General features: G+C 43.8%; 1 protein-coding gene across 1 annotated transcript in view; it reads left to right on the top strand.

The window, feature by feature from the left end:
- The first annotated feature begins 12,275 nt into the window (after positions 1 to 12,275).
- STPG4 (sperm-tail PG-rich repeat containing 4) overlaps positions 12,276 to 18,400 on the top strand; it is a 37,187-nt gene continuing 31,062 nt past the window's right edge. The window contains exons 1-2 of the mRNA XM_075536084.1: positions 12,276 to 12,287; positions 15,424 to 15,483. Of these exons, the coding sequence (XP_075392199.1) occupies positions 12,276 to 12,287; positions 15,424 to 15,483 (72 nt within the window). The remainder of the gene's footprint in view (positions 12,288 to 15,423; positions 15,484 to 18,400) is intronic.

Genomic DNA, 18,400 nt, shown 5'->3' with positions numbered 1-18,400 from the left:
ACAAGCCAGTTTCTGGAGAGAGGGCTTCATGCTTTGTAAATAAGATGGTCCCTGAAAACTAGGAATCCCCCTCATACCCCCACTCAAGAAAGGTTAAAAAGTGGCTGCAGCAATGGGCTTAGTCTGCAGTGATTGTGAGTAGGGTGCCTGACCAGGCTGCGCTTGTCTTAGACAGATGGGGTTGCTATGATGCAAACCAACTTGGCAGCTCTCCACGAGAACAAACCTTGTTTTCGTGTTTTTGCTTGGCTTCTGCCATTAGTCTCTCTGGGCTACTCAGAAGGTGGTTGTCACGGTTTTTGTTGTTTTAACTACTTTAAATACTTAGTGAAAGATTCCCTAGTAAACCAGAGCCAGGAGTACAGCTTTGAGGGGCATCGTTAACTTGGTTCCTACGGCCACAAGGCTTTTTAATTTCCCGGGAGGCAGTTCATTTTGGGGCCCCATCTTGTGACTAATATGATTTATACCAGAAAATAGAAAACTGATTAGTTAGTGATGAAAGCTTGTGATAAATAGGATTTAGATACAGCAAGGAACATAACAGGCATCGATAATCCTAAGGGGATGTTACATCACTCACTAGGCAGATCAGTGAAATGCATTGATCCTGTACATCCTGCTGTCTTTCATTGGATGTGATAAGAATTCAGTCAAAAGGAAAGTTAACTAGGTATTTGGGAGAGCATTCGAATTCCTGAGAAGTACTATCTTCAGTGTGAATTTAAAGAGGCTATATTCAGCTAAGAAGTGGATCACATTTATTCTCGTCTAACTCAGAATTTTACCATAATGTAGGCAAACCACAGCATTTGTTCTATGCACCCATTGTTGACTGCTTTGCTGTTCGTTTAAATTCCTGTAACCCTATAAATGACACCAAGGCAAAGTTAATCTTGTGATTTTTTTTTTTTAATTCCTACAAATTTATGGAAAGCCAAGAGGTATGGATAACAAAATGGAAAATTGTGGCCTGGGTGAAAGTTCAGATTACATTTTTTTCCCCCTTCAACAATTATAACAACTTTCCCCATGTTTCTCTGCTAATACATGGATGTATTTGCACCACACTGGGCTGAGTGCATATACTTAGCTGAGTGAACTTCAGTTGCACTACATTCTACAGGATGGTAGTAGTTGAAACATTTCTAAGTGGTACTACACAAGACCACAGCTTTATTAAGTAGAGATACTTGGTTAATTGGCATGTTTAAACTTTTATGGAGGGAAGTCCTTGACCTATGCTATTTCTATTTTTAAGATAATGTTTCATTTCTTGCCTGGGTTTCTGGACTTCTCTGTACCTATCACATTATTTTTCTCAGTCTCCTGGGTACCAGTCCCTCGTCTGCTGGGCCAGTTTCAGAGGCCCAGCAGAGTAAGAAAATGAAATGAGGTACAATCATGGACTTGATTAATCTCTCTTTCAAGGACTGTGGTTCTGCATGTGGCTGGTTTTTTCAATTCCTGTTCGTGATTTCAAACCAGGTGTTCGGTCCCTTTGTTTTGGAGTATTGTGGTTTGGGTAAATGTTTACAGAACAAATGAACTGCCCATTCCACATGGACATGCTTGGTGTTGTGACATGAGTTGGAAATGCCCTCTGTGTAACAGCATTTCTCCATTTCCTGTCTGGGTCTGCCCATCTTCACTGCTCCTTCTCCGTTCGAAATTTGGGCCTTGGGCAGTTGCTGCTTTGGGGTTTGTATGGCTAGTGGTTCTGAAGGGTACATTCCTCACTTGAATGGCCTATGTGAATCCACTGCTTCCAGGTTTGCACAGTATTTGAAATGCTAAGGTTTCAGGGATTCTACCAGTCGACATCAGACCAGTAAGTCTGATCTTGTTATGGTTTTAGTCCTCGTTTTGGACCCTGTGGTATTGATCTCTTTTTAAACTGTTTTATTAGGGGCTCATACAACTCATCACAATCCATACGCACATCAATTGTATAAAGCACATTTGTACATTCATTGCCCTCATCATTCTCAAAACATTTGCTCACCACTTAAGCCCCTGGCATCAGCTCCTCATTTTTTCCCCTCCCTCCCTGCTCCCCACTCTCTCATGAACCCTTGATGATTTGTAATTTTGCCATATCTTGCACTGTCCAACGTCTCCCTTCACCCCCTTTTCTGTTGTCCATCCCCCTGGGAGGAAGTCAGCTGTAGATCCTTGTAATCGGTCCCCCCTTTCCAACCCACCCTCCTATGCTCCCAGTATCGCCACTCACACCACAGGTCCTAAAGGGATCATACGCCCTGGATTCCCTGTGTTTCTGATTTCTACCTGTACCGGTGTCCATCCTCTGGTCTAGCCAGACTTGCAAGGTAGAATTGGGTTCATGATAGTGTGTGTGGGGAGGAAGCATTTAGGAACTAGAGGAAAGTTGTACTTTACATCATTGCATTAGGAACTAGAGGAAAGTTGTATTTTTCATCGTTGCTACATCACACCCTGTCTGTCTTGACTTCTCCCCAAGACCCCTCTGAAAGGGGATCTCCAGTGGCCGACAAATGGGCTTTGGGTCTCCACTCCGCACTTCCCCCCTCATTCACTATGGTAAGATTTTTTTCTTCTGATTATACCTGATCCCTTTGACACCTCGTGATCGCACGGGCGTTGTGCTTCTTTCATGTGGGCTTTGTTGCTTCTGAGCTAGATGGCTGCTTGTTTACCTTCAAGCCTTTAAGACCTCACACACTATATCTTTTGATAGCCGGGCACCACCAGCTTTCTTCACATTTCCTTATGCACCCGCTTTGTCTTCAATGATCATATCATGGAGGTGAGCATACATGGTTTTTGTTCTTTGATGCCTGATAAATGATCCCTTCGGCACATCGTGATCACACAGGCTGGTGTGCTTCTTCCATGTGGGCTTTATTGCTTCTGAAACAGATGACCGCGTGTTTACCTTCAAGCCTTTAAGGCCTGATGCTATATCTTTTGATAGCCAGGCACCATCAACTTTCTTCACCACATTTGCTTATTCACTTGTTTTGTCTTCAGAGATTTTGTCAGGAAGGTGAGCATCATGGAATGCCACGTTAATAGAACAAAGTATTCTTGCATTGAGGGAGTACTTGAGTGGAGGCCCAATGTCTATCTGCTACCATAATACTAAACCTATAAATATATGCACATAGATCTATTTCCACATCCTCATATAAATATATTTGCATATGTACATGTCTCTATCTAGACCTCTATAAATGACCTTTGCCTCCCAGCTCTTTATTTCCTTTGACTTTGCTCCAGTCCCACTATCATGCTCAGGCCCCACCACGGTTTCAGCAATTCCTCTTTGTTACATTACCCTTGATCATGCCCTACCAGGCCACCCACACCCTCCTCACCACCAATTTGGATCACTTGTTCCCTTGTCCCTGGGTTTGTTAATACCACTTACTCCCACCTTACCCTCTTCCATGTCCCCCTGGAATTGTTAGTCCCATTTTCTCCTCCAGATTTTTCATCCAGCCTATCTTATTTAGACAGACCTGCGGAGATAATAACATGCACACAAACGAGAGCAAAACCAAGCAACAATATACAACAAGCCAATGACAGAAAACAAAACACAATGAAAGAAAAGCTTGTGGTTCAAGTATCGTTTTTTAACCTTTAGGAGTGTTTTCCAGTCCAGTCTATTGGGGCACCAAGCCCTGGCCCCAAAGTCCACCTTCAGCATTCCCTGGGGACCTTGCCCCTTTCCACTCCATTCCCTTGCTGTTCAGTTGCACCCCCTTAGTGTTTTGCCTCGGTGTGGCGGGATCAGATTGGGTGCAATTCCCACACTGTGTCTCTGGTGTTGTCCTCTCTAGGGCTATGGGTCAGTGAGGGCATCATGTCTCATAGTGGGGCTGGCCATGTGGTCCTCTGGACTGGCTGCTCTAATTGGGATCATCGTCCTCAAGGCCTGGTGGGTCAGAATGCTCCACTCTCTCCTCCCCCCTTCATCAGCACCCATGTACTCTGATCAGATATGTCCCTCTCCCAGAGTTGCAGATTCAATGCCGTCTTTTGAAATACATTCTTCTGGGGGGAGGGGCAGGTGTCCACTTAGTAGTTGGGATTGAGGCCGGTCCCCCAGACCTCTCCACTGGTTCCCTACTCCACGCTGGCATGTTGCATTCACATCTTGGAGCACTGGGTTAAAGTCTGGTCCCTCTTTCCCTGTGGAGTTTTAAACAATACCCTCCCCTTGGGTGGGTTAGTACCCTGTGCCCCTGCTACCCCTTTCTTGTTTTTTATTTTTTTTTACTTTCCCCATCTCCTTTTTAGTTGTGTACTATGTGTATCCCTGTATTTGATCTGGTCCCTGCCATATTACCTGGTCCTCACCCAGACATGTTTATGTAGTAGTTTTTTCCCTATGCCCCATTTTCATTTTTTTTAGAAGCTTACCTCAGCGGACTCATCCATTTTCCACAGTGATCATTACAATCGTACACACCATCATGCAATCCCACCAGCCATGTGTGAGAGTTGCATCCCCCACAGCCTTCTGAGTATATGTTGTTTTCTGTTTTGTTTTTGTTATTTTGTCATTTCTTCAGTGAGATAACTTTTTAAAAAATTAGTTTATTGGGGCATTCTTACAAATCTTAACAATCATCATTCCATTGTATTTTACATATGTTGCCATTAGCATTTCCAAAACATTTTCTTTTTGCTTGAGCCCTTAGTATCAGCTCCTTTTTCCCCTCCCACCCTCGTGAATCATTGATCAATTATATATTATTGTTACTTCGTATCTTATACCAACTATTGTCTTCCTTCACCCATGTTTCTGTTATGTCCCCCTTGGTGTGGGGGTGGCCTTGACTAATATAAAACTTTGTGGTGGGGTCGATAATTCATTTTTATCTGCATCTCTCTAATGGTAGCGGGGCAGCGAAAGAAAAAACACTCAACCTGTGGATTGACACAGTGGTTGCAACAATGGGCTCTATAAGACCAATTGTAAAGAGGGAGTCAAGATGACGTCCAGGTAGACTCACCTGCCCAGCACTCCGGCATGGGAAGAAGCCCAAGGGGAAAGCAACAGAAGGAATTGAGGGTGGGTGGGGTGGCGAGATGGGGAAGTGGTGAGCAAACGTCATAGATGGGAACAACTAGGGAATTAAAAGCAACAAGGAGGACATAGAGATCCATCCTGGGTGTATTAGAACAACAGCAATCTAGCTGAGAGGAATTACTAAGAGGCAGAAGAAGGGTGAGTGTGATGGTGGGAAAAGAAGGTAAAAGGAAACAGGAAAGATGTAGGAAGCAAACTTATGGATAGAGATAAATCTAGGTGTATATGTATGTAAGTATATTCATAAAAATAGATATTGACATAGGTACATATATGGCAGTACATTGAGGAAGTGGATGGACTTTAGCCCTCTGTTCAAGTCCTCCCTCGACACAAGAACACTGTTCCAACAACCTGGCATTCTGTGATGCTCACCCAACGGGATAATTGTCACAGAATTGCTGAAGACAAAATGAGTGCACAAGCAAATGTGAAGAAAGCTGATGGTGCTCAACTATCAAAAGATAGAGTATCTGGGTCTTAAAGGCTTGAAGTTAAACAAGAAGCCATGTAGCAGAGAAGCAACAAGCCTACATGGAAGAAGCACACCAGCCTGTGCAATCATGAGGTATGGGATCAGGCATCAAGACCACAAATAAACACATTATTGAGAACAAGATGGGTTGGAGCAGAGACCCAAAACCCATCTATAGACAATGTAATAGCCCCTTACAGAAGGGTTGCAAAGAAGGGATGAGTCTACCAGGATGAAACACAATATTCTTCTATTTTTTTGAGGCTTCCTCAACCCCCACTATCATGACCCCAATCCTGCCTTTCACTGTGGGAGAGGCCAAATCATGTACACAGCTACAGATAAAAGCTCAGGACACATAGAATCTAGGTCAGATAAACCCCTTAGGAACAGAAATGGGAATAGCGATACCAGGAGGGTAGGGGGAAGGTGGAGAGGAGGGGAGAAGAAACCTTGGGGGAAGGGAAACAGCAGTTGGTGTAAGATATGAAAATTATAATTTATCAAGAGGTCACAAGTGGGGCAGGGGGCAGGGAGGGTAAAAAGAACTGATACCAAGGGCTCAAATGAATATAAATGCTTAGAGAATGATGGCAACATGTACAGATACACTTGATACAACAGATGCATGGATTGTTATAAGAGCTGTAAGAGCCCCCAATAAAATCTCTTAAAAAAATATTGTAAGAATGGTGCCGGACTGGGCAGTTTCCGTCTGTTATGCGTAGGGGTCACCAGAGTCGAAACTGACTCACCGACTCCTGACAACATGGCCTAATGATCACAAGTATTTGTATATTTGCTGGCCACCTGCATTTACCTTTGGTGACGTGCCTGATTGTGTCTTTTGCCCATTAAGTGGAATTTTCTTTTTTCAATTGCTATTGAAATGTTGAAAAGGAGCCCTGGTGATGTGTGGTTACATGCAGGGCTGAGATCCACAAGGTCACCAGTTCAAATCCACCAGACTCAGTTATTTGTACACCAACACTCACTTCAGCATATTCACAACAGCTAAATGGGGGGAGGGGGGAAACCCAGGTGTCCATTAGCAGGTGGCTGGATAATAAAATGTGGCACACATAATTAAAGACATATCAGTCACCCATAAAGAGTAATTAAGGTTGGATACATGCTACCATGTGGAGGCCCTTGAAACCGAGCCGCGGAAGAAAGACTGAAAAGTTGTTGGGACACTCACGGGCAGTTCTAGCCTATCCTGTAGGGTCGCTCTGAGTTGGAGTTGACTTAATGGCAGTGAGTTGAGTTGGAATGTTGACGTTTTCTATAAGTTTTAGATTACAGATTGCCAGGACATTTTTTCCTGGTTCTTTTTAGGAGGTCTTGACGCACATAAGTGTTTTATTTTTAGAAGCTCCCAGTTACCTATCTACAGAGGCTTATAAATTTTTTTATGTTTGATATACTACTTATGCTATAAATTAGGGCACCTGGGTTTCTCCCCCTTTTTTTCTTCGATAATTTTTTGTTTGTGATTTTATTTCTTCAACATTTTTATTGGTGATTTACATATCATATAATACAATAGTTCTCTTTGATAGTCTTTGTTGTTTTAGATCTTCGATCCATCTTCAGTTGATGGATGTACTGTGGAGTATAAATCCTGTTTCGTGTTTCTACAAATGGATATCCAGTTTTGCCAGCACCGTTTGTTAAAGAAACAATCTCTTCCATATTTAGTAGCTTTCTGCCTTTTGTCAAAGATGAATTGTCCCTCGATAGGGGGATGGATTTACTTCTGGGTTTTCAACTCTGTCCCATTGATTCGTGTGTCTGTTGATGTACCGGGCTGTTTGGAGTACCGCGGCTATACTGCAAGCTCTAAGACTGGGAAACGTGCGATCTCTTTGTTGTTCTTCAGTAGTGCTTTGCTATCTAGAGTCTTTCTTCTTTCTTTTCTCCTTCTTTCCATGTAAATCGGTTTTGCCATCAGTGTTTCTTTCGTTCTGTTTTTCGCAGGGCCACTATGAGACTCATTGGTACCTAACAACATTAACAGGGTCTGGATTGGGGTTTCATTACATCTACGGGTTGCTTTGGGGGAGCTGTGACATTTTGACATGTTATGTCTTTTATCAGCCTGATAGGTGTCATTTATGTAGCTCTTGGTTCCTTGTGTTAGTGGTTTGTAGTCTTCTTTGTCTACATTTTTTACATCCTGGTTAGGTTTATTCCTAGGGATTTCATCTCTTTTGTGGCTATTGTAAATGGTATTTATATTCCATATATGGGTCTTTTTATTTTAAAGGGTAGGTTAGATGAATCCCCAAACCTAGTATTTTAGTAGAAATTAAATGCAGACTTCTAGTTTTTTTCTGCTCAAAATGTCACCAGAAACACTTGGGAGCTTGTTAGAAACATAGAATCTTTGGTCCTGAATCAGAATCTCCATTTAAAAAAGATCTGTGGCTGTGTTGAAACTCCATCCGTTTTGGAAAAGTATTATTCTAGTTCACCCTCTGGTTTTATTGATCGAGGGAGAAGCAATTCAGTCATTCACTCGCCACATGTTAGTCCCTCCTCTGCTCAAAGGCCTCGGAGCTGAACTCCTGTCCTGGGTGTTTCCCAGAACAACTCCTTGCCACCAAGTCCATTTTGACTCCTGTTTGGATGGCGTGTACAACTTCTTCCCCTGTGGGTTTCCAAGACTGCAAATCTTTACAGAAATAGAAATCCTCATCTTTCTCCCAAGAAGCACCTGGTGATTTCAAACTGCTGAACTTGTGGTGAGCAGCCCAGTATATAACCCAGCATGCCACCAGGGCTCCTGGGTATGTCTAAAGGTGAGAGGCATTATTTGTCAAAAGGAACCCTCCAATAAACAAAAGCTCAGGGTCCTTTGGGACATGAAGTGCTGGGTAGAGGAGGACTTGTCAGAGAAGTTGACCCCCGACTCGTGCAGGTGATCAAGGAGAGAAATTGCACTTTGGGCTTGTAAGTTTAATACTAGGGTTTAAAAAAAAAGATTGCTACAAAATTTTATCAAACAAAAATTAAGAAAATTTTATTACAATAGCAAAATGTGAAACGTGTTTCTCTAATTTCCTTTCTCCAGGTCTAATCACTTCTAAACTTTCACTGAAGAATTCTGCACGCGTCAATGTATTCCACGTCAGAGTGGCAGTTTGGGGTATCCCAGAGGGATTCAAAATACAGTCCTTTTAAAGTTTTACATTTTGGGAACCAAAGTCTGAAGGGGCAAGACCAGGACTGTAGGGTGATGATGGGGTAAGGGTTAAGGGCTCCCAACCAAATTCTCATTAAGACAGCCTTGACACCCTTGAAGCATGAGTAGGTGCATTGTTCTGATGGAAACTTGCTGGCTTTTTTTCTCACAGCGCAATGTTTAATTTTCTTAAAACATCTTCACCTTACGCTTCTGCAATCCAGAAAAGCAGTCACGATACCCTTCTGAGCTGACCCACCTGTCATGAGTCTCGCAGACCCCTAGGAATCCACTGGTTTGATTATTGGACTGTCTTTTTATCTCAAGCCCAAGGAGCCCTGGTGATAAAGTAGGCGATGTGTTGGACTGCTAACTGCAGGCCCAGCAGTTCAAACCCACTAGCACTCTGCAGGAGAAAGAGAAGTTTTGTTCTTGGAACCTACAGGGACTGGTCTATCTTGTCCTAAAGGGTTACTCTGAATCAAAATGGATCTGATGGCAATGAGTTTAGTATTTGGTTTATTTATAAAGAGACAAATGTATTCCTGAGAACTGGTGTGCAGCTAGCTCTCCACTGAGTGCAGAGACAGGTTTAACCACGTTGTGTTTAGCATAATTAGCCCGACCCCATCCTTTTTGGAATGCCCCCTGCATGTTTGAATTGGAAGCCCAGCAGCACTTTTTGACTGGCCGCCTACATCAGAGCATTGTCTTCAGGGCTGAGAAGTGAGAGGTTTGCAAGTTTCCTAATGGCTGCAATGATAGCTTTCATTTCTTGAAAGCATTGTGTTGGACATGACTCCAGATATTTTACTCAGCTACGCTAATATTCATAATGACCTCATAGAGATGCACTGTTTTATTACCCTACCTCTGAAAACAAGAGTGAGTCAATACATGCAGCCAGGGTTTGAATCCTGGAGGCCCAAGAATTCAAGCAGGAGGGGGCAGAGTTAGAAACGCCAGAATGGCAAACGGAGGTCAGGTTTGAGAAGAGCTGGGGGAGTCGGTGGTTGGATGGGTGGTGGTTTCACAAATCGCTTTAATTGGCAGATGTGTGCCCACATGTGACATACTAAGATGGTGAAGGAAGATGGAGCAACTTTTCCCCCCGGAAAGTAAATGGAAGCACTTAGAATGCGGTGGGTTTGGGGTCCTGCCTCTGCCTCTCCTGGGTAGCCCTGTTTCTCACCCACCCTTGGGGCAGACCTCCATCTCCAGGCTCAGGCGAGCATTTAGACTCCTGTGTTGCTGGTTGAGGAGAGTGTTTGTCTTTTTTGTTTGGTTTTGTTTTTACTGAGAATGTTAATAGGTCGAAAAGAAGGTACAGCCAGAAGGGGGGTGGGTTGAAAGGTGAATTGTCTGTAGGGGCAATGGGGCGGTGGGTTTCACACCAGGGACACACAAGAGGAGATGCTCCCGAAAACGCACCATGTCAACCTTACAGTGGGTGCTAAGGAGGAGGTTTGCCTGGACGCTGCTAGGTGGGGATGGGTGCGGTGGGTGGGGGGGTGACTGGTGAGCGCTGAGGGTGTGGGCGCCCTCCTCCCCCACCCCACCTCCACCGCCCCTCCTGCCCACTGGCCATTCCAAAGCCCTTTCTGGGGCCCCATTAGCTCTCTCTCTCTCTCTCTCTCTCTCTCTCTCTCTCTCTCTCTCTCTCTCTCTCTCTCTCTCTCTCTCTCTCAGCCATCGAGCGGGATAAGTGTGCCAGGCCCCCTCCCCCAACCCCTCGGCGTCTCCGGCGTCTCCTAGCAACTGCTGAGGGCTCCGGATCCGGAGAAAGCGACCCCGATGGACCAGGCAGTGGTCACTATGGCCACCATCTCTGTAAGGGACGCCCTGGGCAGAGCGGGACAGTGGGTGTCAGGGGTCGCCTGCCCCTACCCCCCTCGCCCCGCCCCCGCCCTTGCCTTTCCCTCTGGCCCTCACCCGCACTTCCGACCCTTCCGTCTGTCCTTCAGTCCGTCCGTTGGCTCTTCTGCACTTCTGCACCCCTTACTTTCCCTCCCCTAGCTGCCTCCTTCCCGTGTTTGCTCTTCTCCAGGACCCACTGCTGGCCGGGGTGGCCTACTTCCCCTTTCCCCAGAGGAAAATGGGGTTTCCCTCCCTCAGTCTGTCTGACAACTCTGCCTCCCCTCCTAGCTGAGAATTTAGAAAATATTCAAAATTACCTCGTCAAAACAAATGGATCCCTCTTAAAGTGATTGGGAAGAGGAGTGAGGTTTAGATCTGCTTGGGACAAATGTCTCAGCGATTGGTTTCCTTGAGGTAGGCCATGGCGACTGCTCCCCTGTGTGTACCCCCATCCCACTGGCCGCTCAGCCTGGGACCCCGTTGGAATGCTTCTGGTGGACCTGCCTTGACTTGTCTAAGAAAGTTCTGTCTGTGTAACTACAAATTCGCAACGGTGACGATTCAACATTCACTAAGAGAGTGGATGGAAACAAATCCAGACTTAGCAGTGTGTGCCAAACAGAAACAGTATTTTCCAGAGAAACCCGCACAGCTCACCGCAAAAGGTGGATTTAAGTTGCTAAGCAGGAAGAATTGTATCAATTTTCCTGAATTGATCGTTCTTTGATGCATTCTCTTTTGAAGTGACTGGCAGTCAATAGTTATCATGAAAGTGTTATTAATGAGAGTAGAGCTCAATATTTTAATGATTTTACCCAGTTCTTCCTGTGAAACAGGGAAGAATCCCTTTCTTAACTTGGTAGATAAGAGAATAAAATCATGTTGTTAGGTGGCTAGTAAAACAGAACAAGGCATGGAACATCCCCACAATTCTTCTTAGAGCGGGGCTTACTATTGCAGCCACTGGGCCTGTCAGGCTCTTGTGGGACGGCTCTTCTTTGCTGACCTTCTCTACCAGGCATGGTGGCCTTCTTCAAGGATCGGTCGTTCCAGGTTACACGTCTAAAGTATGTGAGAGGAGGCTTCACCATCTTCTCGGGAACACACTGGCTATACTTTTTTTCTGAGACAGACTTGTTTGTTTTTCTGGCAGTAGATCCATCTCTTCATTCAGTATTCTTTGCCAACACAATATTTCAAATACATACACTCTTGTTAGGTCTTCCTTATTCGCTGCCCAGCTTTTGCATGTGTAAGAGGTAACTGAAAATACATGGCTTGGGTCGGGTATTCCCCAGTCCTCAAAATGTCAAGGTGACATGGTTGCCTTTTAACACGTAGGAATAAAAAAGATCTTTTGCAGATTGGCCCAACATCTTTTGATGTCCTGACTCCTGCTTCCATGGATCCAAGTAAACTGAAATCCCTGCCAGCTAATCTTCTCTCTGTTTACTGCTCATTGGACCAGCTGTGAGGATTCATGGTTGTCCTCATGCTGGGGTATAATCCCTACGGAAGCCATCGTCTTTGAACTCCATCAGTAAGTGCTCCCAGTCCACTTATTTCAGGAGGCAGAGTTGTGGCCTCGAAACATTGCAGGTGGTTCATTGGCCTTCCTCCAGCCTTGACGTTGGTCTCTTCATGTGGCCCCGCTGCTCAGAGTATTTGCCAACATGCAGATTGACGTATGGAAAAAGGACATCATCCTGTCATACAACTTTCCTGGTTTTAAACCCCATAGTATTTTTTGAAATTGTGTATGTGTGTGTGTGTGTGTTTGTGTGTGTGTGAGAGAGAGGGGGGGGCACTGAGAGAGAAATCAAGAGAATTAGGTAAAGATTTACGGAGCAGATCATCAACTTTACTTTCAATAGTTTCTCCCCGTCTTGTTTCACCTCATTCATTGCGAGCTCCTCAATGCACCAGCACTTATTTGACTTCCTGCCTGTGTTTCCGGTTCCATTGCTCCTTTCTTTCTAAGCCTTCTGGATGCCTTTGTCATGAGACAAATACTGCTCTTTTGATCTGAAAATGGTTGGTGGCTCTAAGGTGTGCATGCCCCCCTAGTGTGATTGCTCTCCTCCTTATATTCCTCTTGTTTGGTAGCTTAGGACCAGTCTCTATGTAACCAGTAAGCCTGGTCTTTTGTATGATTTTGATTTTTGTTACACATTCTTCTTCCTTTCTATCCAGAACATTCTAATGGGATAAACTGGCGTAGTTGGTAGTGGTAGTGGGATACCATCTAGTTCTTGTCTAAGGTTACATGGTCCATTAGGCCACTGGAACTAATTGTTACCTGTGTCTTTCCATTTCTGTCACTCTTCTTTCCTCCAGAACATTGTCTTTGTAAACTATGTTATGCCAATTTACCCAAACACTAGGATCCCGAGCCCTCAGCCCAACCCACTCACCACTTAAACGTCCTTGGTTATGTCTAAGAAACCTTCATAACTCTGGTGACCAACTATACACATGAGCTTCTGGAAGGAATCCATAGGCCTTAAACGGGCTACATCTGTGCAATGAGACAATAGAGAAGTTCAATATCATCAGTCTGGAAAAAGGCCAGGAACTGACTATGGAATAGACCATTAATTGCTCATATGCAAATTCAAGTTAATGCTGAAGAAAATTAAAACGAGTCCATGAAGGCCAATATATGACATTGATTTATTCCACCCGGATTTAGAGACCATTTCAAGAATATATTTGGCACCGTTAGCAGTAATTACTGAGAACCAGACAAGTTGTTGAATGACAGCATATGCAAAGAAACCAAAAGTTCTTTAAAAAGACAAGAAAAAAGAAAAGGTCAAAACAGATGTCAGAAGAGACTTGAAATTGGCTCTTGAACACAGGATAGATAAAATGAAAGGAAGACATTAAGTAAAAGAGCTGAACAGGAAAAACAACAACCACAACTGAAGGAAGATGCCAAAGAGTTGCTCAGGAATACAAAGTAAAGCATTAAAACGAACTATGCAGAGACCTTGAGTTAGAAAGACGAAAGGGAAGAGCACATTCAGCATCTCTGAAGGTGAAAGGTATTGGGGGTGGGGGAATTCAAGCCTCAAGGTACAATAGAAAGGATTGTGTGGGCAGAACCTCAAACAACGCAAGAAGTTTCTAAACTAACGGAGTGCCACAGTGACTAGAGTGTATCAAATAGAACTGGTAGACCTTCAACCATTTCCAGGAATCCCATGAGATCCAGGACCAATGGTCTTGCAAGAATTCTAAGCTGCACTGAAGGCATTAGTGGAACTCCAGGCTTCAGGAAATTATGGAATAGCAGTTGACATGTTTCAGCAAGCTCATCTGTGCCAAGAAATCTGGAAGATAGCAATCTGGCCAGCTAACTGGAAGGCATTCATAGCACCCATTCCAAAGAAAGGTGACTCAGCAGAAGGTGCAAATTTTAGAGCAATATCACTTATATCAGATACAAGTAAAATTTTCCTGAAGATAATCCAAAAACTGCTGCAGCAGTACATTGACAGAGAACTTCCAGAAATTCAAGCTGGATTCAGGAGAGAATGTCGCACGGGGGATATCATATGGATCTTAACCGAAAGCAGATAATACCAGAAACACACTTACTTGTGTTTTATGACTATGTCAAGTCATTTTGCTGTATGCATCATAATAAACGATGGGTCACCTTGAGAAGAATGAAAATTCTGGAACACTTCACTGTGCTCACGAGTAACCTGTACACAGACCAGGTGTACTTCAAAGAACAAAGACATACTGCATGGTTTAACATCAGAAAAAGTGTGTGTCGGGGTTGATTCCTTTCTTCATACTTACTTAATTTGTACAACAATACGAGAAGCCGGACTATATGAAGAACAAGGCATCAGGATTGGAGGAGGCTTATGAATAGTCTGAGATACGCAGATGACACAGCCTTGCTTGTTGAGAGTGAGGCGGACTTGCAGGACTTGCTGGTGATCAACCACTGCAGCCTACAGTATGGATCGCAGCTCAATGTCAGGAAGACAGATGACCTCACGTGGGCCGATAGACAACATCGTCATAAAGTGAAAAAAAGACTGACGTCAAGGATTTCATTTTGCTTGGCTCCACAATCAACGATCATGGAAGCAATAGTCAAAAAAAATCAAATCAACCAAACCTTATTTTTATACCCTTATGTTGAAGCTGAGCCCAGAAGGTTGATGAGACTTATAACTTGTCCAGTGCACCCAGTTATGCAGTGGCAACACTGGGCTTTAAAGGCCTGGTCTGTTGCCTCCTCCAGTATTCTACCTCTCTAGTCTGACAGACTCTAGCTGGACAAACTCAGAGGACAGGAGTGTCAGCACATTTGATAGTGTGTGCCAATCCAGGAACTGCAGTTCTCAGCAGTCACCGTATTTCCAAGGACTTGTATCCCAGTACCACATTAAAATAACACTTACACACTTTTTTTTAGCTTGAACCCCCAGACAAATCACCCGAGCCATAAATCTGATGTATAATGGCATCATTTTGGATTTATGCAACTCTTATTCTTCCTAACAACCTCAAATTCTACCACATTTAATAGACTTACAGCATTTCTCTGAGATGAATATCTTGATTACTTGAATTTTACCTAAGGGAATTTAGATGTTTAAAAAACAGCTTAAGATCATAAAACAGCAATTTAAGAAAATTACTAGGGATAAAATTGGTCATCCTGTAGCTGTTCTTTTAATACAGACTGACCAATGTAGTGAAAACATTAATTTCTTCAAGTAAGCATTTTGTAAATTATATTTAACTTCAGTAGCTCACCTCCCAAGTGATTAAGCATATTCTGTTTGTTACTAGAAGGCAGCCCGGAAGCCATCGTCTTTTGAAAGAGAGGGATGGTGGAGGATAGCATTGACGGTATGTATATTTTCCGTTTTTACAAGTCAGATGAGTCCTGTTTCCACGAACATCTTAACCCATCTAAACTCTCAGTAACACAAATTACCAGGAAGCAGTAGTTGTGCTTCGAAACCCTTTCATATTTGCAATGGGAGTATCAGCCTGTGGATGAAAAATTAGCCTTTACATTTTGAATGGGGAAAAAAATAATCTTGGGCAAGTGGAAACTAAAAACAATCTTTGGATTTAGGTGCTCTGCAGCTATGTAGATCAGACAGTTCTAACTTACGGTCTTGGTAGGATTCGCCCAGGATCCGCCCGAGGGGGACAGTGCTCTGGTCCGTTTCCTCTGCAGCTGGTGCAGAGCCTGTGAGCACAATGGTAACATGGTCAACAAATGAAGGCCAGGTGGCCCCAATAAAAGCCGACATGCTCCCCGGCCCCTCAAGAGACAGAGTTTCTGAAATATTTCACAAATATTGTGTGTTGTTGAAAGGGACTTAAGAGTCAAAGGCTCCTTGAATTAAGTGAATTCCATTCAATGGCAGAACGGAAGCTCAATGGAAAGGTGGCCGTAGGAGAAGCAGTGACTAGCTCGTCTAGCCTCGGTGTAGTTGGGATTTGGAACTACCAGACCTTTAAGTGGGCTGATTAGACTGCATATTCAGCCCCCACCCCCACCCCCAGGCCCAGGTGTCCTGTGTGAGGGTTAGAAAGAAATGCATAAGCAGGAGACAAAGGACAAATGCTGTGTGACCCCCACTGATAGGAACTGGAAACACCTAAAGTTGACAAGTAGATAGTCATCAAAGTTTAAAAGAAGTTACCAGGAGTGTGAGGGAGGGCGTCAGGGGCTTCTTTGTTTGGGAAGCATCGAGTTTATGTTCGCAGTGATGGGTCCCATGAGGATTGCACCACATGACTGATGTAATTGGTCGCCCTGAATTGTAGATGTGAATGATGCGGGCTGGGCAAATGGTGAGTTATCTATATTTTCTCACAACCATAAAAATTTAAAAATAAACCTGTAAAGGAAAAAAATATATATAGAGAGAGAGATGAAGAAGTTATCTTGGGTGGTCTCACCAGAGGCCTGAGATTGAGTCAAGTTAAATCCTAAATTCAAGTATGTCTCTGAAGTTGCTTTTTCAAAACGTAAACTTCACCTGCGGCGGCATATCCATTTGCTGTGAATCCAGCAGCTGGCTCAGAAAGGGCATGAATAATGATGCTCTTGAAACGTTGTTCTCTCAAGAGTGCTTGGTCAAATTTCATTAACTCTAAAAACAAAGAGAAATGCTGCTTAAGAAGGACTCGTTCAAAAAGGGTGCTTAAACAAGGTGTCACCAGTGTGGGAATTCCACCCGATCTGAGCCCAACACACCAAGGCAAAACACTAAGGGCGGGGAACAGAACAGCAAGGGGAACAAAGCAACAAAGTCCCCAGGGAATACCAAACATAGACTTTGGGGCCAGGGCTTGGCACCCCATCAGACTTGACCAGAAAACACTCCTAAAGGCCAACAAACAGTCCTTGAACTAACTACAAACTTTTCTTTCTTGTTGTTGTGTTTTCTTTTGCTTTTGTCATTGGTTTGTTGTTGTTGTTTTGTTTTCTTTTGTTGCTTGGTTTTGCTCTGTCTTGCTTTTGTGCGTGTTACTATCTCCTCAGGTCTGTCTAAATAAAATAGGCTGGATGAACAATCTGGAGGAGAAAACAACAGGACCGACAGTTCCTGGGAGACCTGGGATAGGGGGAGGTGGGGGAAAAGGAAGTGGTGTTAACAAACCCAGGGACAAGGGCAAAACAAGTGATCCAAATCAGTGGTGAGGAGGGTGTAGGAGGCCTGGTAGGGTGTGACCAAGGTTAATGTAATTGAGAGAAATTACTGAAAGCTAAATGAAGGCTGAACATGATAGTTGGACAAGAGGAAGGTAAGAGGAAATAGAGGAAAGAGATAGGAGGCAAAGGGCATTTATAGAGGTCTAAATAAAGGCATGTCCATATCAAATATTTTTATATATGAGGATGTGGAAACAGATCTATGTGCATATATGTATAGTTTTAGTATTAAGGTAGCAGATAGACATTGGGCCTCCACTCAAGTACTCCCTCAATGCAAGTATACTTTGTTCTATTAACCTGGCATTCCATGATGCTCACCTTCCTGACACAATCTCTAAAGACAAAGTGGGTGCATAAGCAAATGTGGTGGAGAAAGCTGATGGTGCCCGGCTATTAAAAGATATAGTGTCTGGGGTCTTAAAGGCTTGAAGGTAAACAAGCAGCCATCTAGTTCAGAAGCAACAAAGCCTACATAGAAGAAGCACACCAGCTTGTGTGATCACGAGGTGCTGAAAGGATGAGTTATCAGGCATCATCAGAACAAAAAATCATATCATTGCAAATAAGGGAGAGTGTGGAGTAGAGACCCAAAGCCCATTTGTAGGCAATTGGACATCCCCTTACAAAAGGGTCTCGGGGAGGAGACAAGCCAGTCAGGGTGCAGTGTAGTAACGATGAAACATACAACTTTCCTCTAGTTCTTAAATGCTTTCTCCCTGCCTCACTATCATGATTCCAATTTTACTTTACAAATCTGGCTAGGACAGAGGATGTACACTGGTACAGATAGGAACTGGAAACACAGGGAATCTAGGATGGATGATCCCTTCAGGACCAGTGGTAAGAGTGACGATACCGGGAGGGCAGGGTGGAAAGGGGGAACCGATTATAAGGATCTACATATAACCTCCTCCCTGGGGATGGACAACAGAAAAATGGGTGAAAGAAGACGTTGGAGAGTGTAAGATATGACAAAATAATTTATAAATTATCAAGGGTTCATGAGGGAGGGGGGAACTGGGAGGGAGGGGGGAAAATGAGGAGCTGATGCCAGGGGCTTAAGTGGAGAGCAAATGTTTTGAGAACGAT

This window comes from Tenrec ecaudatus, chromosome 17 (assembly GCF_050624435.1).
Source record: "Tenrec ecaudatus isolate mTenEca1 chromosome 17, mTenEca1.hap1, whole genome shotgun sequence".
NCBI classification, from domain to species: Eukaryota; Metazoa; Chordata; class Mammalia; order Afrosoricida; family Tenrecidae; genus Tenrec; species Tenrec ecaudatus.
This window is presented reverse-complemented; position numbering and strand designations above follow the sequence as displayed.